The sequence below is a fragment of the Coprinopsis cinerea genome (assembly GCF_000182895.1).
Source record: "Coprinopsis cinerea okayama7#130 chromosome 10 map unlocalized cont3.10, whole genome shotgun sequence".
NCBI lineage: Eukaryota > Fungi > Basidiomycota > Agaricomycetes > Agaricales > Psathyrellaceae > Coprinopsis > Coprinopsis cinerea.
In genome coordinates this window covers 2,015,477-2,034,016 of record NW_003307535.1, presented here as the reverse complement: position 1 = coordinate 2,034,016, position 18,540 = coordinate 2,015,477, and the positions used below count along the sequence as shown (strand labels likewise).

The 18,540-nt window shown below is 51.7% G+C and overlaps 7 protein-coding genes across 7 annotated transcripts; 3 read left to right on the top strand and 4 right to left on the bottom strand.

The window, feature by feature from the left end:
* Positions 1–276: 276 nt before the first annotated feature.
* CC1G_02247 (metalloprotease) lies at positions 277–1,512 on the bottom strand (the record flags this gene model as incomplete). The annotated part of the gene is made up of 5 exons (XM_001834459.2): positions 277–395; positions 444–554; positions 607–787; positions 851–971; positions 1,037–1,512. 5 exons carry the CDS (start codon positions 1,510–1,512, stop codon positions 277–279), a joined length of 1,008 nt encoding a protein of 335 aa, XP_001834511.2.
* A 1,076-nt stretch (positions 1,513–2,588) lies between these two features.
* Positions 2,589–3,251, top strand: CC1G_02246 (hypothetical protein; the record flags this gene model as incomplete). The annotated part of the gene is made up of 1 exon (XM_001834458.1): positions 2,589–3,251. The coding sequence occupies one exon, from the start codon at positions 2,589–2,591 to the stop codon at positions 3,249–3,251; it is 663 nt and encodes a 220-aa protein (XP_001834510.1).
* Positions 3,252–3,798: 547 nt separating this feature from the next.
* On the top strand, positions 3,799–4,952 carry CC1G_02245 (hypothetical protein). Its single transcript, XM_001834457.2, has 4 exons — positions 3,799–3,931; positions 3,989–4,152; positions 4,211–4,325; positions 4,382–4,952. Exons 1-4 carry the CDS (start codon positions 3,890–3,892, stop codon positions 4,742–4,744), a joined length of 684 nt encoding a protein of 227 aa, XP_001834509.1. The 5' UTR covers positions 3,799–3,889; the 3' UTR covers positions 4,745–4,952.
* A 949-nt stretch (positions 4,953–5,901) lies between these two features.
* Positions 5,902–8,220, top strand: CC1G_02244 (cytochrome P450 monooxygenase pc-1; the record flags this gene model as incomplete). Its single annotated transcript, XM_001834456.1, has 10 exons — positions 5,902–6,217; positions 6,270–6,467; positions 6,518–7,142; positions 7,193–7,209; positions 7,263–7,458; positions 7,513–7,602; positions 7,663–7,718; positions 7,772–7,887; positions 7,944–8,123; positions 8,182–8,220. The coding sequence occupies 10 exons, from the start codon at positions 5,902–5,904 to the stop codon at positions 8,218–8,220; spliced, it is 1,833 nt and encodes a 610-aa protein (XP_001834508.1).
* Positions 8,221–8,608: 388 nt separating this feature from the next.
* Positions 8,609–11,121, bottom strand: CC1G_02243 (other/FunK1 protein kinase; the record flags this gene model as incomplete). Its single annotated transcript, XM_001834455.2, has 7 exons — positions 10,600–11,121; positions 10,476–10,547; positions 10,344–10,427; positions 9,564–10,293; positions 9,332–9,510; positions 9,107–9,274; positions 8,609–8,992 (listed from the first exon to the last, which is right to left on the bottom strand). The coding sequence occupies exons 1-7, from the start codon at positions 10,996–10,998 to the stop codon at positions 8,609–8,611; spliced, it is 2,016 nt and encodes a 671-aa protein (XP_001834507.2). The 5' UTR covers positions 10,999–11,121.
* A 398-nt stretch (positions 11,122–11,519) lies between these two features.
* On the bottom strand, positions 11,520–14,253 carry CC1G_02242 (other/FunK1 protein kinase; the record flags this gene model as incomplete). The annotated part of the gene is made up of 6 exons (XM_001834454.2): positions 13,601–14,253; positions 13,478–13,549; positions 13,339–13,422; positions 12,544–13,279; positions 12,306–12,484; positions 11,520–12,251 (listed from the first exon to the last, which is right to left on the bottom strand). The coding sequence occupies exons 1-6, from the start codon at positions 14,168–14,170 to the stop codon at positions 11,520–11,522; spliced, it is 2,373 nt and encodes a 790-aa protein (XP_001834506.2). The 5' UTR covers positions 14,171–14,253.
* Positions 14,254–14,771: 518 nt separating this feature from the next.
* Positions 14,772–18,334, bottom strand: CC1G_02241 (hypothetical protein; the record flags this gene model as incomplete). Its single annotated transcript, XM_001834453.2, has 10 exons — positions 14,772–14,879; positions 15,002–15,163; positions 15,301–15,425; positions 15,601–16,163; positions 16,251–16,422; positions 16,623–16,746; positions 17,009–17,118; positions 17,269–17,377; positions 17,608–18,185; positions 18,268–18,334. The coding sequence occupies 10 exons, from the start codon at positions 18,332–18,334 to the stop codon at positions 14,772–14,774; spliced, it is 2,118 nt and encodes a 705-aa protein (XP_001834505.2).
* Between the last annotated feature and the right edge of the window lie 206 nt (positions 18,335–18,540).

The following is an 18,540-nucleotide window of genomic DNA, read 5'->3' as shown; positions in this document are numbered from 1 at the left end:
GTCTATACGCAGTCGACGACACTTGTCATCATTTGTTACTTCATCCAAGGACTTACAGTCTCATCTCAAGACTCTGCTATCAATGTTCGCACAATGTAAATATTACCCACCTCACTGCACTGGAACCTTGGTCCCTGGAATGGCATAATCATTTTGGAGGCGCGATTGCCTTGTTCAGCATTTCCGTAAACAATTCTTCATATTAAACAAGCCATCAGGTACATACTACAGAATGGACCTCGGGAGAGAGTTCTCCGACAAACTGCCAGCAGTCACTTAAGGGAACAGTCCTTCACATTGAGATGCGATTTGGCGGGCCTGAAGCCTTCCGTGACCAGAAGGAGCGAGAAGCCGTCGAAGTGTTCGTGTTCGTCGCCTGATTCCAACTGAAGGTCCTGCAGACATTTCAGAATGTGTTCGCTCCAGACAGAGCGACAGCTTACCAGTCCTCAATTCGATTCCGCGGTAAGTTGCAAGTTGATCATGCATTCGCTCAACCTGGCCATTAGTGAACTCGCACATGCACCTATCATGCGAGTAGTCCATGTAGTTGTCTGGAGGTTGGGTGAGCAGAGGTGTGGGTGCGCTTCGATTGGACGCACTTACGAATGGAATCTGGGAGGTCACCTTCCTCCCCTGCGCCACAGGAGTTCTTGGTGTCGGGACAGCCACTGGTAGAAGTAGATTGAGGGGGTGTGTCGTCGACTTCATCACCATCTCCAGTGCAGGAATGGTCTTCAAACACGTGGTAGAGTCCAACCCAGTGACCCACTTCGTGCGTAAGGGTCTACATAATTAAGGGAGGGATTTTTGAGCTAACGTAGGCCCAATGAGGAAGAAATAGGCGTACATGGCCGAGGTTAAAATTAGTTGAGGAGCCACCTGGTAAAGTTGTGAATCTGATGACGACCCCGTCCTTTTCAGGCTCCTTGGTGAGGTTTACTGGGAAGGTGGCATATCCGAGCAATCCACTGCTTAGAGTGAGTCTAGGATAGATAGGGTGAGTCAGCAACCAACCGTGAGCAATTAGCCTTACCCGCAAGACCAGATATTCAAGTCGGCTCCTCCTCCCTTTCGCAGGGCGGCTTTCATCTCGAAGCTCAATGGAGTGTCGGTTAGAGCACCAGCGGACCAATCGGGCTCCACTGTCCTTGACACGTTGATGAGTTGGAACTGCAGGCCTGTGCCCTGGTAGGCGGTGTTGAGGACATCCATTTGCTCGTCGATGGCCGAGTCGGGTACGTTCCCGCCTTCCGGGGTCTCATCGTTGGATACGACGTGCCAGAAGACATTTATGGGGCCAGCTCTGGAGACAGAAGACACGTCGGATGGGGGAGGAACGCGTCTGGATTTGAAGTCTGCCTCCATGTGGGCCTTTGTAGCGGCGTCGATATGATCATTACCACATCGCTCAGAGACTTCGGTTTGACGGACAGCGAGTGCGTTGGCGAAGAGATGCCAGGTGGAGGTAGCAAGGAAAACAGCGAAGGCAAGGCAAGGTTTAAAAAGCATGACGATAATTGGGCGTGAATAAGTGTTCGAGCCGGCGAACAATGTTTAGCTGGAGAGTGTAAATCTGGACTAGTGGTGGTTCTCAAAGCCGAGGAGGGGATTTGGGGGCTTCCTACCCTTTCCTTGTTCCTTTTATACCTGCATGTAGAGCTGAAACTGAGAATGAGGGCGGTGCTCCAGCTTAACCCACCAAACCCGGGGGATGCTCGTTGGAATCCGTCACTACTTCGGGCTGAATGCAAAGTACAACCATCATCCGCCCCTGCAACTGTGTCCAGCGCCTCCCAGCCCAGTACACCTCAGTAAGTCTAAACTGCGCCAAGATGGCGACTTGAACTGGGTTTTGAGGCGTTATCGACTCACTTGACCCAGAGCACTTTGACTTTACGTAATTGAGTATAGACTTTTGCTTTCTCCAGCATCTATGTCTCCAATGGGTTGTCAGCGCCCGTCGTTTCCAGGGCGCTTGTAGTACGGCAGAGCAACGGATATCAAAACTTGAGTTTCATCCGTCCTCTACAAAGTGTAGATGTATGTAACAATTGAAATAGGCTGCAACAGGATTGGAACGCTGAACTGTCCTTTCAGGGTATGCTGTAGTAATCGTCTTGGTCACAACATTCGTTCGAGGAAAACCCCTTAAACAGAAAGCCTTCACGCCCGCTCGGTCGCAATATGGAGCACTGTATAGTGTCGCAGCGTACTAAGTGCCATAAAAAGCTGGATAGCGTCTCCATGGAGTACTAAAATCCACATTAACTGCTACTGACCGTCACGTCAACCCATTCCAGCCCAGAATCGTCAACTGACATGTCTCGTGAACTGTACCTAGACCGTCATCTAAGCTGCAACACGGCAAACATACGCTTTAGCGCCCAAGCCGAAGAATCAGCGCTTTGTGATCCAAGGCCAAAGCGTCCCAGTTCAAAGCGTCGTTTTTATCCTTTAACAAGTTTCAACCAGATTGTGTGGATTCAACGCTTTGACAAGTGGCTTTGCCAAAGCGCTATCCATATGCTCAAATAGCATAAATAGCTCCCTTTGACACTGACGTCAATACGCCAGCAACTAACACCATGGACTCTGAGACCGACGAACAAGTCCCAATCAGCAGCTACGAGCTTTACATCGCGTTGCACGGAGACAAAGACGCTGAAAAGAGAACGCCAGAGAAGTCCCAAAGTCTCTTCATGTCTCTCCACGGGAAAAAGAGCAAGAAGAATCGAAGACATAGGTCCCGAGCCTACTATCGTCGGGATAAGAGCACCTGGTCGTTAGTCCTTGTGGACGATAACGCTTTCTTCACCATTTATCACATCATTGCCACTCCCTTTCACGGCGTCAATGGGACCAATGAGACAGGAAGGTTCGTCTACGACTTGGAAAAGATCGAAGGAATTCAGATTGGGTTGATGAAGGATCCCTCGAGGTATCCTAAAACTCGCCTTTTGGAGTATCAGATCGACATCGAGCCAAAACTCAGGTTGCTGCAGTCAATACATGTGGCCGAATTCCCTGTACATAAAATAGAGGAGTTCGAAAACGTCCTGAGAAGGACTTTTAAGGCCGCAACGGTAAACCCTGCGACTTCGCAAGCCGCCGTTAGCCAACAGTGGGTGCCGATGGTGCTCTCTGACTTAGCCGACGCAGGATTTGAGGGTGTATTACCATGGCCCAGGAACGAGATTGCTCGTCAGTTTGACTTACTTCTCGATACCGAGGGGGTGATAGAGATGTGAGAAGCAGACGAAGGTGGACGAAATCCTGCTTATTCCCAATATTACTTATATTTCCTGAATACATTACCCCTATTCGAACAATCGAAAACGCGACGCGTCGCGAAATCTTGGCGGGATGGTGCCAACTAGACCTTGTGAGTGGCGTTCATGACGATGAGAATGAACGAAATCTGAATGTCTCATGTTAATTTCAACCTTCCACACATGAATCTATGCGTAATCACTCCCACCGAATCTGCAAGGAATGGAAGCTAAAGAAAAATGCATCAGCTCTCATAGTATGCAGGGAGCTGCCGCGGGTAGAATTCGAATATTTCAGGAAGTCTTAACTCTCCACACCATGGTACCACTCCAAAGCCGAGTCGGCACTTGACATATGCTCGCTAATCGACCTCCAGGCTCCGTGGCCATGAGTCCACTGTTCCAGTTCGACCCCACCCCACCCATCTCTCCTGTACACCTGAACCTGTTTCACCAAAGGTGAACCATGATCCAGATGCTATTTAAACTCGTTCTGGTCTGCCAGGTGTCTTCCATCCCTTTCCTCCTTTACCCCATCATCACCTCCGCCAGATCTATCCACATTCACTGATTGAACACACATCAACTCGTCGTTTCTCCGATACCTTCTCGCCAACATGGGTATGTGGCCAGTCCGTGCTTTCCTCCACGGTCTCTTGGTGAGCTCAGTCATTGCTATATGTTGTTTCTTCGACACGATTGACATTTTCCAACAGTGGGCATGTGCTGTTGTCCTTCTAGGACTGACGGCTTACCGCATCCACTACACGAAGCGGCGAAATGAGCCTGACGTTCTTACGAATCGCACACACTACTGGGATCCCATTATCGTCGAATTACTCGTTACATCTATCCTCGCCATCCTGGGGTCCTTCTGGTTGTATGTGTCCATTCTTTTTTCCAGTCGACGTTCAACAAGGCTCAACATTCTATCACAGCCTCGTAGCGCTCTGCACTCGCTCCAGATTAGGTGGACTCGGAAGTTTCGCATCTGAAGCCATCTACCTGTTCATCATCTTCGTCATGTTCTTGGTGGGCGCCGCCTACACCACGGTACGTCTCACTGGTCTCATTTTCTTTTCCAATGTCTGACAACCCCTCTTCGACAGCATCATTGGCTGTCACTGAGATGGTGTGACGGATACCGTGTCTGTTCCGTGCTACAGACCATCAAGGCGTTCTCATTCATCTGCTGGGGTCTTACATGTCTCCTGCTCCTTTTTGCTCTCATCGACATGCTCTGGACCAAGTCCACCTGTGGCGACGCCGCTGCAGGAGGCGGTAGTCGAAAGTCAGCTATGTACCCCGCTGCAGGAGCCGCAGCTGCCCCTGCTGCTGCCACCTACCCAGAGACTCGAACGGCTCCAGCTGCTGCACCGGCTACGACGACAGCGGCTCCCGCCGCACGAACGACCGAGACAACTTACACAGAAGTCCGTGCTGCTGACCCCAACGCCGTCCAACCAGTGTAAAGGCTTTTTTCTTGACCTCCTTTCGTCTTCGTCTTTCGCTCTTGTCCCCTTTGGTTATCACCCTTCCCTATTTTATATTCGGAGGATTGAATGATCGCTTTCTCGCTTTGCCTTTGCCGTTTGCCCAAGTTAGTATAGATAAATTACGAATCTGTATAGCTCACGCACCCTTGTAACGTCAGTAACCAAACAAACTTCATTTCCACACTCGTCTGGGCCGCTTCGAGCGCTGTTCGTTCCACTTCCGAGTTCGAGTACTCTATCAGGATGGTGACTTTCCTAAGTTAACTTGAAATTGAATGGATTCTGGATCTTCTCCCCACTCCAGTACATCTTCAACGACCTCCATTTTGAGGCTAACGGTGACAATGTCTGTCAGCATACCAATGCTTCCAGGCCCGATGCAGCGATCTGCTGTCATTTCCAATGTGTTTTACCGACTTATAATCTTTGAACATTGTCCGAAGAGCCCTTGATGGGCTGCCTCTTTCCCCACTCTGGGGTTACGTCCACGAGATTACGATGTTCAGCGGTTAGGACCTTTCCGTGCGGGGTTGTCGGTGATAGTCAAATTCGGGGGCCGATTGGGGTTATGATGTCGGTCAGATGCCAAGCACAGGCGCACGCAAAATGAGACATCGCCAGCGATGGCGATGGGTAGGTCGATGAGACGTTCGCAACGAGCGAGTAAGTCATCCTAAACGCCTTTTACAAACACCATTCATTAACCTACTGCTGTGCATAGTCACTTCGGAGTCCACCCACAACGAAGAATACATAGCAAATCACCTGTGATAATTGCTTTCTTGGCAACTAGCTCCAGAAAAGCCCCGCACCGTTGAAAAGGGGCAACAGTCTCAGAGAAGGGGCAGTCCTGGGCGGTCTGGGAAACGGTCATATGGACATCGACACAAGATCGAGCTGGATGCAAATCATCTTTGGAGAGCTTACATATAGGGCCCCGGCCAGAGGAGGGATGCCCCTCATTCTCTTGTACACGGTTCTCGTTGGGTACCTCATTTCCTGGCGTACATTCCCGTCGTAGCTCCCACTTCGCTGTGGGCCTAATCCTTTCTTCTACCTGAACACGACCGTCTCTGGAGCATCAAGTAGCGACAAGTACGACACAAGAGCTCGCCTCGAGTCCTCGAGCAGCAATGGCGATCCTCTCCCCTGGAATCAAGTTCGTGGGCCGCGGCGTTGCCTACGTGACCGTCTTTGTAGGCGGACTTGTAGGAGCGACCAAGGTTGCAGAGTCCCGAGGGTACTTTGTGCCCATTTGGATGGTATTAACTGGTGCAGTGGTGGCTGGTCCAGCACTAGCCGGGTTATACATCACAGCAGGCGAATTGAAGAAGAAGCGGCGCGCACGGGCGCTGGGAGCACGAGTGGTACCAAAATGCCGAGGTTCGAAGATCGGAAACTTGGACGTGCTCAGCATGACGCTGAAGAACCTCGCTGTTGGTTATCCCGGTGCGTCCTGAAGTTCGAATAATAGCAAGGTTAATGGGCTGATGTCGTATAGGTGACGGCCTGGATGAAATTATCAAAGCTCGAGGGCCAGTGTTCAACATTTGGCTGCTCTGGTCTGATACGCTCCTCACGACCTGTCCTGAACATATCAAGCTCATCCTCGCGACCGATTTCCACAATTATGTCAAGGGTCCTCGGTTCATTCATAACATGGGCTCTGTGCTCGGGTCTGGTGTCTTCAATTCGGACGGTGAGTAGCCTTGCGTCCCTGCGTGGAGGTCGTCGCTCAGTCTCGCAAAGGCGAAATGTGGAAGTTCCACCGTAGCATCACACGACCTGTCTTCACTCGGGATAGAATTGGCGATTTCGATATCTTTGACCACCACACCGACGTTGTGCTCCAAAAGTTGAAGGAACGCCTTCGCGAAGGACACGCCGTCGACTTCCAGGCGCGTTTATCCTTTATACACTCTGCAATCCATCTGACCACTCTACAGGATCTCATGGCTCGCTTCACTTTGGACACCGCGACTCAATTTCTCTTCGGCCACTGCGTAAACAGCCTCGATGCAGGACTCCCGTATCCACCGAAGGCCGCACCCTACGTCTCCGTACAGCAGACTCCCGCGGGAAAGATGGCCGACGACTTTGCTCGCGCGTTTATGGAAGCCCAGGAAGTCATCGCTATCCGTGAACGTGTTGGCTGGATTTGGCCTTTGCTCGAATTCTGGAAGGACAAAACGGTGGAACCGATGAAAGTGGTCAATGCTTATATCGAGCCGATTGTGAAGGACGCTATCGAGAGGAAGAAGAACGCATTGCCCGAGGAGAAGAGCGGTGACGAAAAGGAGATCCAAGAGGGTCAGACGCTACTGGATTATTTGGTCAATGTCACCCAGGACCCTACGATTCTGAGGGATGAAATGTGCGTCCCTTTATTTTCAGATTGACTCTTACTGATCGACAATGCAATAGCTTGAACATCATGATTGGTACGTCGAGGAATGCAATTTACATTATCGATCCAGGCTGACTGGACACATAGCCGGACGCGACACAACCGCTGCCACACTCACCTTCTGTATCTACCTCCTCTCCCAGCACCCCGATGTTTTCCAACGCCTCCGCACCGAAGTTCTCGAGAAGGTTGGACCCAGCCGTCGACCCAACTTCGACGACCTCAAGGATATGAAGTATCTCCGTGCCGTCCTCAACGAAACTCTCCGGTTGTTCCCCATCGTGTATGTATCACCTGTTCGCAATGGATGACAAGGACTAACGACGTGGTGACGAAGGCCTTTCAACGTCCGAGAGACGATTGAGGAGACGATCTGGCCATCCCCTGATCCCAATGAGAAGCCTCTGTATATTCCTCCCGGTACCAAGTAAGTCCAGGCATCCAACGCCGTTCTCTACGTGTGTTATTCACCTTCTGTTTTCTTCAGGACCAGTTATTCTGTCTTCATGATGCATCGCCGCACGGATCTATGGGGTCCAGATGGTAAGTCTTTCCTGCCTTCCCTGGGAACTCCATGCCAATCTGTTCATCTGTAGCGGAGGAATTTGATCCTGATCGATTCATCGACGAGCGACTCAAGAAATACCTCATCAAGAACTCGTTCATCTTCCTTCCCTTCAACGCCGGCCCTCGTATCTGCCTCGGGCAACAGGTATGTCTTTCTTGTTCTAATACTCCCCGTCCTCACCCTCTATCCGCTCTCCGCAGTACGCCTACAACGAAATGTCGTTTATGTTGATTCGCCTTATGCAACAATTTTCTTCGGTTACCCTCGATCTCGATTCTGCTCCCCCTGAAGCTATCCCACCTAAAGTCTGGGCCGAGGCACCCGGACGCAAGGCGACTGAGAAGGTGTTCCCCAAGTTGCATTTGACGATGTACGCCGGGGTGCGTGACATTTTCTTTTCTTTTTCTAAGTTGCGATGTGCTGATGATTCCTTTGTAGGGTGGACTTTGGGTCAAGATGCAGGAGGCGACTGATTGAGGTGTCTAAGGCACGGTTTTCTTTTTGTCTGTATTTCGGTATTTCGACAGGTTATCCCTTTTCGATTCAATTCGTTCAAGTTGTGAATGTATCTAGTTGTTGTTATATTTATCCAGAAGCGGAGGTTCGTCGTACCCACTATTTCGACTTGACCCCACTGGGACTCGCTGGGCGCTTCGTCGGGCTCGAGCCATGGGTCTTCGATCGTTTTTCGCTGAAGGCGACACCGGGTAATCTGGATTGGGCAGTTATATGGTCGTCTAGGTAGCATCATGTACCTCGACAGATCTACCATACTAATGATACTACGAGGGTGACACTACTAATCGCAATGCCACACTGGACCCAGAGGTGTTCCTAGGTCATCTGGCAAGTAGACCTGCGCGATTTAAGATCCAGAATCTGCCTTCTGGTTGCGGGTCTTCGACCGCTTCGATCCCAAGGCCTTGCCTGAACCCGGTGGCGCATTTGAAGCCTCGGTGCCAGGCTGGTACTCTCCATCGTCGTTTGATCGAGGCCGTTTACGTTGTAGAACACTGGTTCGAACAACTGTTTTGTCGCTGCGAGTCGTCAGGGCGAGAGCTGGGATGACTGGAGAAAGCTGCTCAAAGAGAAGGAGGAGGATTTCGAAGCCGCTTCCGTGGAGAGAATCCACAGTATCAGAATCAAGGGTATGTCGCAAGAAGTAAAATAGCAAATGCTCTGCCACGGAATCCAGGCCTGCGGCAACTGCTGTCAGTTCTGGAAGTACATGGGCGTGGAGTCCACCTTGCTGGAAGAACTTGATCCTGGGTGAGTAGCCATTTGCACGAGTATCGTTGACAAATATTCTTCGGCTTAAATCAATGGACGGAGGGTGCGATGTTCGAGTAAGAATGGTCCATACGGCGATCCACCAGATTGACTCCAAGTCATGGAGAATGCTGGGGATCACTGGCCGGGGCCTTCTTTGTCGTTTGATCGGAGCAATAGTGAATGGAGGAGGGTCTACCCTCGGGGGAGGTGCAAAAGGAGCCCCAAACAAAATCTCGCAGGCCATAAAAAACGGCGTACCCTAGGAAAATGGCGTTCATGGAGGAACTCAGCAGGCAAGGATCAAAAAATCACTCACAATTTTTGGGTCTGTTGTGGCGGCGTAGTCAGGAGAAGAGGAATAACGCCTCGCGTACTCCAAGTCGCCCAGTTTCGCCTGGTACTCGGGGTCTACGCCAGAAGTGTGAAGGTGGCCAAGTATATTGCCAGCGCTGATGTCGCGATGAACCCAGCGAGCTCCAAACATCAGCAGTAGAGCTATGGAATCAAGGTCAGCAGATAGTAAATTTCGGGAAGAATTTAGAACTCACGCCGAATGGCACCATCCAGGACGTGAAACACTTGATCCAATCGCTCGATGTCTCCAACAGGAATGCATACCTCCTTGACGAGACTGCGATATTGTTTCTTCGGGGAGAAAAGGCGGGAAAGATTCGAACTGGGTTCCGTCTGTGACAACGGATGTCTCGTGGCAGTGTGGGACCCGGGAGGAAGGATTTGCTGCTCCGACAAAAGGCCACTCCGTTGCCGTGCACCCTTAGGTAGAGGACTGGTGACTTTACCCTCGCAGTCTAACAGAATGGTGAGGAACCACTTCCGATATTCGCCACTGCGGACTTGAGTCTGAAGCTTCCGAGCGACATCCCGAACCTTTTCTAGACGAGCTTCCTTTTCGACATCGACATTGCGCCAATAGTCCTCAATGTCCATAAACAAGGCCTGTTGGACTTGACGCTCCGTCATCGCTGACTGATCGATCCAGACGTCCTTGAGAATGGCGGGTTCTCCGAGCACGGTAGCGTAGGAGGACGTGGAATCGACTTCGACCACCTTCCACACTCGAGTCATGCGGCCAGTGATGCAGTTGGAGCGACGGTCAGAAAGCGGTGGACCTCGTGTACGGAAGAAACGCCTCGTTCCGGTATCGTCCAACTCGTAAATGTAGTCCTCGCTGACGCGGTAGACCAAGGGGTCGTATCCCAGCTCCTCTTCCGTCGAAAAGAGAAATGAGAGCAGTGATTTAACGAGCTTCTTGGGCTCCTGTTGCTCAGTGTGAGGTCTGCATTCGGGCTGGGAATGTGGGCTCGTACCTCGACGAAGCCAAATGGCTGTGAGACAGCGGAATGAGATCGACAATGGTACCAGAACCTAACTTTGTCACTTTCGATGGTCATCTAAGAACTATCAGCACCTGTTTGCTTGCTATCACGACGCTGACATACCCCGTAGCAATACATCCGTCTAACGTCCTCGTTCATGATCTGGACATTGGCCGAAACCACCTCTCGCGCGTTCTGTGAAAGATAGCTCCAGTCTACATCCGTTGGATCAAATCATTCCACTTGCCTGCAGCTCGTCAGTGGATAGTCGCCTGTACTTGACCACGACAGCAGCGTTCGAGGGTTCGAGATTACCCGATGCCAGGCCAGCATGGATCAAGGCGCTCGACCCGAGGGTGCATGATCCCGTGGAATAGGTTCGACAATCTCGATATTTGAAACTGTTCCGCCTTCGCCCAGCCGGAGCAGGACCGTCTTCGATGGATGAAAATATGGCTCTTAGTTGAGGGAGGAATCCGGTTTCATCCTCGCCTGCGTCTCTTGGAGCAATGAGTTCCCCAAACCGAATACTGGCAGCGGTGGCCATATGGTTGATTGTGGCCTCCACATCCTCGTCCCGAGGGTTGAAAGGCAGGTAGGCTGACGCGAATTCGTCGAACGTAACCTCGACAAACTCGCCGTCCATACACTGCGCAACCTTGGAATATAGGCTCTCCAGCTGGATTTCAGACTCGTCATCGGGACAAGAGGTTCTTCTGCAATATTGTCAGATAGATAAGCTCTTCAAAGCAAAAACAAGGAGTTTACCTTTTACACATTCTGGCAACCAAGGAGGCTTTTTCAGTTGCGGTGGATTCTGAAATATTGTTCGTGTCATGACACGCTTACGGCTTCAAGGGAGATTAGAACTCCGATGATGCCAAGATCTCGCGCCTTCAACAAGTACAACGCGTCGCCTATCCTCGGGGATCACAACTCAACGGAACCCTCACCACCAGACACATAGAGCAAGTAAGTTCAGAACTACATCCCGGTCAGGTTTGACATTACGGGACCACTCAAGACACCGTTGGGCGGCCTGACTGTTCTGAAAGAGTCAAGACCTACAATCGTCGCGAATCGTGATCTAAACCTAGCTCGACACAGACATCACAACAATGAGACTTTTTACTAATGAAATGCTACAGGAGGTTACAGGAAGCCTTCCTAGGCCATCTGACAAGTAGAAGTACGCGATTTCGACCCAGAACCAGACTTGTTTCGAGTTTTCGACCGCTTCGCTCCCTTTCCTGAACCCGATGGCGCATTTGAGTCCCCAGCGCCAGGCTGGTACTCGTCGTCGTCCTTTGGTCGACATCGTTTGGAACGTGGAGCGCTGGATTGTGCGATGTTTCTGTCCCCGCAAGTCGTCAGGGAAAGAGCGGGCACTTCCTGTAGGAGAGATCCGAAGACTTTGATGAAGAACTCAAATCCACTGACGTAGATTTCAACGACTTGTTCGGAATCTTGACCGTAAGTCACCCAACTGGTAGTGTGAAGGCCATACAAAGAGCGTAACGCCCTCCCTAGTTTTGTCAGCTCGGTGGCAGCCCCATCGAGACATCGGCCTTGTGGGACGTTGTCTTTGAGTTTACCAAGGGTGAACAGCTTGATCCTTTCGGAACTTGGTGCTTGTCTGATGGCGTTGATGAAAATGGTACGGCTATATGTATTGGCCGTTGAATCCGGGACCCTAGAAAGGATAGACCATGCAGCAATCCACCAAATGGACTCCAGGTCGTGAAGGTGATGGGGAACTACTTCAAGATCCTCAACCGGCGCGGAACTGCCTGCTCGATTGTCAATCATTTCTCGGATTGCTTCAATATCGGCGTTTTCGTTGAACAACCACAGAGGAGCTCCGAGAAGAATTTCGCAAGCCATAAAAAATGGCGTACCCTGGGCATGTATGGGTCAAGGAGGCAAACTGGGAAATCACGATGTATGACCCACCGTTTTCGGGTCACCTCCGGCAGTGTAGTCAACAGGAGGAGGGTAACGTCTCGCATACTCCAAATCACTAAGTTTGGTCTGATAATGAGGGGCTGCACCAGAACCTTGAAGGTGGCCAAGTATATTGCCAGCGCTGATGTCGCGATGAATCCAGCGAGCGCCAAACATCAACAGTAGAGCTGTCGAATCAAGATCAGCGGACGCCGATTTGCGGATTGCGAGATGGATTGATACTCACGCCGAATGGCACCATCCAGGACGTGAAACACTTGATCCAATCGCTCGATGTCTCCCACAGGAATGCACACCTCCTCAATGAGGGCGCGATATTGCTTCTTTGGGGCGAACAGTCGGGGAAGATTCGACGATTCCGCCTGTGACAACGGACGTGTTGTACCACTGTGGGAGGCTAGTGGCGGAACTTCCCCCTCCTTCAGTAAAAGCCCTCTACGTTGTCGGGCACTCTTCGGGAGGCGTCTGGAGCGTCGGCCCTCGTAATCCAAGAAGATAGTGAGGAACCACTTCTTGTACTCGCCACTGCGGACTTGTGCCTGAAGCTCCCGAGCGGTATCGTGGACCTTTTCGAGACGTGCTTCGGTTTCGACATCAACATTCCGCCAATAATCCTCAATGTCCTTGAACAGGGCCTGTTGGACTTGACGTTCCGTCATCGCCGACTCCTCGATCCACACGTCTTTTAAAACGAAGGGTGTACCATCTCTGAGCACTGCGGCATCTTTGGAAGCGGAATCCACTTCAACGACCTTCCAGACTCGAGTCATCCGACCGGTGATACAGCTAGAGCGAAACTCGGAAAGTGGCGGCCCCTGCGTGCGGAAGAAACGAGGGGTAGTCTGGCTGCCCATCTCGAAAATGTAATCGTCGCCGACGCTGGTGACCTTGAGGTCGTAGCCCAGCTCCTCCTCTGTTGCGAAGAGGAATGAAAGCAGAACTTTGATCAATTTCTTCGGTTCCTGGCGTTGAATATGTGAGCTCTCAGTTTGACTGATGTGATGGATGCCCATCCCCATACCTTTACGAAGCTGAACGGTTGCGAAACGGCCGAGTGAGAGCGAGAGTGGTACCACAGCCTGACTTGGTCGCTTTCGATAGTCATCTGACAAAGGAATCAGACCAGCGTCGATTGTCATTTGGTCAAATAGTCCACGTACTCCGTAGCAATGCATGCGTCGAACGTCATCGTTCATGATTTGAACGTTGGCAGAAACTGCCTGATTTGCGTTCTGTAGAACTTGGAATGAGTTTGCGGCGTTGGTTGGTGAAACAGCACTCACCTCGAGTGCATTGGCCACTCGCAATGTGTATTCTGCCACGAGAGCAATGTCCGACGTCTTTGGAGACGCACTAGGCTGAGTGGAAGCTGGCTGTTTGCGAGCAACGGCAGCGTCAATAAAGTTGTTCGATTCACGGCCGTCAATCGACTTTCGAGGGCAATCCAGATACGCGAACGAGTTTCGCACTCGTCCAGCTGGCGCTGGTCCCTTCACAACAGCTGCAGAGATCTTCTGGATGGGAGAGTAGAATTCGGTTTCTTTATCACTGGAGCTAATGGGAGGGAAAGGGAAGTCGCTAAATCGAACGTCACCCTGCGGAGTATGGCACAAGATGCTGATCTCTTCCTCTGGTTCAGACTTCCGTACTACACCGACAGCCTTGGGGCGGGTTGAGCGGCGAACAGGTTGGTCCGTAGAAGTTTCGGTGATGGGTGTAACAGGGGGAGGAGGGTCCCTGCTGGCCGGCGCCATGCTGTTAACAGTGGCTTCGACGTCAGAGTCCTGAGGGTTAAAAGGAAGGTAGACAGATGCGAAATCGTCGAATGTGACCTCGACAATCTCGCCGTCCATTTCTCGTGCAGTTTCAGGACGAAGATCAGTTAATTTGTTCTCCGAGCCATTGGTATGACTCGATGACCCTGCAGAAGATGTCAGCTTATGAAGGTTAGAACTTCGTCCCTGCTGGATGTTGAAAAGGGGTCGTGGTCTGCGCCGCCGGCGGGCGATTAGAAACTCCGATGATGCCAAGATCTCGCGCTTGTCGCGGTCACCGTGACCGTCGTGGTTGGTTTGCTCTTCGAAAGGCGACCGAGTCCACCTACGCATAAGATCATTTATCAAGCTTAGATACTGAGGCAGTGGGTCGGGGACGCATTCACCCAAATGTCACGCGTCGGAGGCATCGGGAGACTGGATCAGGTCCTAACAGTAAAAGTATGCGAGGCAGTGTCCTCCTCCTCGGTTCTGATTCCAACATCCAGTCTCTCCTGTTCGAGAGGATTATGATCCTTTCTTCTTCACGACGACAACGACGCTTTGCTTACTCCGGCTTACCAGGATGTACACAACCAACCAGGCAAAAACGAAAAAATCTTTTTGTGTCCAAAATAATACATAAGTACACACATTCATACCTCTCTTGGCAGCACAGACCTCCACACTCGCACCAACTTCACAAAGACAGCCACCGACGATACAGCTTGTCCGCTAACGGCGTCGCACCAGTGAAGACATAAATCAACGAAAGGTTATACGCCGCTTCTTTCGCATACAAGTCGTCCTAGAGGGGCAAACAGCGAGTCGTGAGTATTTAGCCCCAAACCAACAGTCTCGTCAAAACGAAAGCCGGCAGCCCGAAAAACAAACCAAAGGCAAAGATCCAGGACGAGGAAAGTAACTCACCCCATCCCGCTCAGCCAACTCCAACACCCTCTCGTACTGCTTCACAGCATACGAATACAACCCCAGCTGATGGAAAATCCTCCCAAAATTATATTCCACCTCCCTCACCGTACGAGGGGATTTACTCCGCAGGGCGCGGTATTGCGAGAGGAAAGCCATTCCCTGCAAGTGCCAAATGAGTCAGCCAAGAGATCGAGTGAGTCCGAAATGTGCAAGTGAGGGGGAAGCAGGCAAGATTCCATCACAGAGCGTAGACAAAGTGCGCGTGTATGACAGAATGATGGAATTGGGTAACGAACCTGCGCAATCAAATGGTGCCTATTATCACTCTGCCTCTGCATCGCCCTTCCAACCGACGCAATTGCGAGACACAGACAGATCATGGGATCGTGCGGGGCGTAGTCATACGCATGGAGGAGGTAGACTAGAGATTTAAAGCGTCAGTACTCGATTGTACACGTGAAGATCGTCAATGAAAGGAGAGACCATGACTGAGGATGAAACCCAAAGACGACGAGCGCGGATCCAAGTAAAGCCGCCAAGAAGCCCAAAAGGTAGACGACAACGTAAAAGAAATAAAAGTAACGAAAAAGACTCACATATCCCACTCTGATAACTCTTCGCAGCAATACATATCTGCCCATAAATCGCCACAAGAACAGGGTTCTGTTTCGTGGGCAAATCAGGTGGCCCTCCCACTGCTCCTCCTGTAGTCGATCCACTCCCCGTTCCCGTCGATCCACTTCCCCCAGCACCTCCCACCACCGAGCCCGCACCTCCTAGTCCCGACCCAGCACCTCCCACCCCCACCCCCGCCCCAGACCCCGCACCGCCCTTCCTCTCCCCACCACTAACAGACGCAGCCACAGACTCAACATCCACCTCATCCTCATCCTCGTCCTCATCCCCATCGGGATCAGGGTCGGGGTCAGGATCAGCAGAATCCCCCTTGGACCCGCCACCCACCTTCCCCGCCCCACTCACATACGCATACCGCTTATTCAACGCATTCCATTTCAAGAGTTCGGGTTTGCGGACTGCCACGTCTGCCAGTTTCATTTCCCTGTACGATACGATACGATGGGGGTAGGGGAATGGGGAAGAGAAAAGCGAGTTAGCATAGCATTCATCGTGCTTCGCCTTTCGTGGCTCGTTCGGTCGTCTGACACCAAGGGATGGTACTTATATACCATCCCCCAGGACCGCACGAGCAAACCAAAGAAAAAAAAAATTAATATATAAAACCCACCTAAACAAATGCTTCTGCAGCGTACTCGTAATAAACGCATCAGTAGGCCTCAACCCACTCGACAAACTAGCCAACAACAATCGCAAAGGCTCGTTATTGAACTGGTAGCGGGTGATCAACTTGCGGCATTGGTCGACGATGGTAGGGTGCGAGTGGGCGTGGAGGGCGCAGGCTGTGGTCGATGTTTAGGGAGAGGAGTTGGTGTCGTGGGTTGCGGTAGGGTTGAGGTAGGGTTGAGGTAGGGTTGGCGTAGGGTTGGCGTAGGGTTCGGGTAGGATTGAAGTGGGTAGGAGGCGGGAAGAACACGCAAAACGAACAAAACACATAACGTCAGCTCTCCCACTCATACCTAATCAACAAATATGAACGCACTGATCAACGCAATCCGAATCGCATCCTGCCTCTCCTGCGCCTGGTACGCATTCGAAACAAGGATATGCCGCAGAATCTCATCCGCCAGATCGAATTGGTCGCGTTTGGTAAGCACGAAGCAGTACTGTTTAGTTTAGGAGTGTTTCCAGTCCAGGAAGGATATTTTCATGGGTCGGCGGGGGTCGAGGGATAAGCGAGTTTGGTCGCAGAGATAGACGTCCGTATCGACAGATGCAGGGAAGGACATCTCGGCATATGCAGGGAGGGAAACAGCGCCGGATGCAGGGAGGGACGTATTGATAGTCCACATCACGCAGAGAAGGGAAAAAAGAAACCGGTCAGCACAACATCCCACCCCGACTCCCAACCAGCAAACGAACACGAACCTGGAAAATCATCCTCAACCACTCATCAAACGACACACCCCTGAAATTATCCACGCCCTTATCCGAAGCTTGTTGTTTCGATTTCTGAGTTCGAGCGAGGGTGTCTCGTTCTGCGCCGGGGGTGAAGGGTTGGTTAGTATGTAAGAAACGCGTAGGACAGTGAAGTGGTAGTCAGAATCGAGGAGAAGGTGAAACGAGTAGGGAGTGAACGAGCAGAAGTGAACCACCCGCCCAAAGCCCCAAAAGCAACGACGACTCACCCAAATCCAACTGCAACCGCGAAGCCATCTGGTCCTCCTCAACCTCCGTCCGTTGCCTCTCGCGCTTCTTGCGTCCACTGCGGGGGAACATGCCTCTGAATGGGTTGGCCTGCGGCGAGAAGTATGTGTAAGTTTACGAGCTTTCGCTTGAGTTGGAGACGCAAGTGAGACGAATTTGGAAGATAGGCGTTAAACGGATATATATAGGAGCATGAATAATGGGAGAAAGGAACACGAATAAAGGTGAAAGGGTAGACGAATACGCGTGAAGAGCAAACGACCCATTCTCAACGCGATGTCCACAGTTAAAACCTCGAAGATAGAAGCGCATACACGCACCCGAGAAGTCAAAAACAAATTCCTAGTCTCCCGGAACATATCCACAAGTTTCTCAGCTTCGAGTATCCAGAGCCGTTCAGCTTCTTCTTGGGTCATCTCCTTCCTAGTTTCCCCGTCTCGTTCGCTTGCTCCCCCTCCCCCTCCCTCTCCTGCTTCCCCGACTCGTCGTCCTCGTTCCCCTTCCTGCGAACCTCCACCTCCGCCACCCGAACCTCCACCACCACTACCCGGACCACCGCTCAAACCCTCACCTGCACCACCCAACATACCACCACCAAGCATAGCCCCCCACAACTCCCTCAACCTCCCAAACCCCCTCCTCACCTCCCTCTCCTTCTCAGCTTCCAACTCCCTCAACTGCGCATGCGTAAGCCTGTTTTGGGCGCGTTGGTGCGCCGACGAAGTAGTTGAAGTGGAGGTGGTGGTAGTGAGTGGTTTTTTGGGTTCAGGGAAAAGTCCACCACCGGACCCTGGCTGTTGTTGAGCGTTGGGAGCAGAGGAGGAAGGGTCGGGTGTAGACTGCTGCTGCTGCTGCTGTTGTTGGGAAGCCGCTTTCCGTTTCTTCCGCGAGTCGATAACTGTAAGGGTGGTTGGTTGAAGGGTTAGTTCGACAGTTGGAGGCGGCGAGACGACGGGACGAGACGAGACTGCGTAACACACCTTCGTAAACTAAATCCAACGCCCGCCTCGTCTCACCCAATATCTCGTATATCTCCGCCAGCTTCATCTTGGCGTCGTTGTGTGTTGGGTCGGCCAGTCGGACTGTCGTGACATCGTTGTACCGCACACCGTTGTGGTAGCGTGTCGTGCATCATCGTTGTCGGATTAAGTCGCGCGTCGTGGCATCGCGTTGTCGCATTAGCGCGTCATGGCATCGCGTAGTGGTATTAGAGCGTCGTGGCATCGTCGATTCGTTTGCACCATCGATTCATT

Bases quoted from the DNA above. Each gene is read 5' to 3' on its own strand.
- CC1G_02245 (XM_001834457.2), top strand. From the start codon at position 3,890: ATGGGTATGTGGCCAGTCCGTGCTTTCCTCCACGGTCTCTTG. The intron at 3,932-3,988 runs GTGAGCTCAGTC...ATTTTCCAACAG, and splicing joins CTTTCCTCCACGGTCTCTTG to TGGGCATGTGCTGTTGTCCT. The intron at 4,326-4,381 runs GTACGTCTCACT...CCTCTTCGACAG, and splicing joins TGGGCGCCGCCTACACCACG to CATCATTGGCTGTCACTGAG.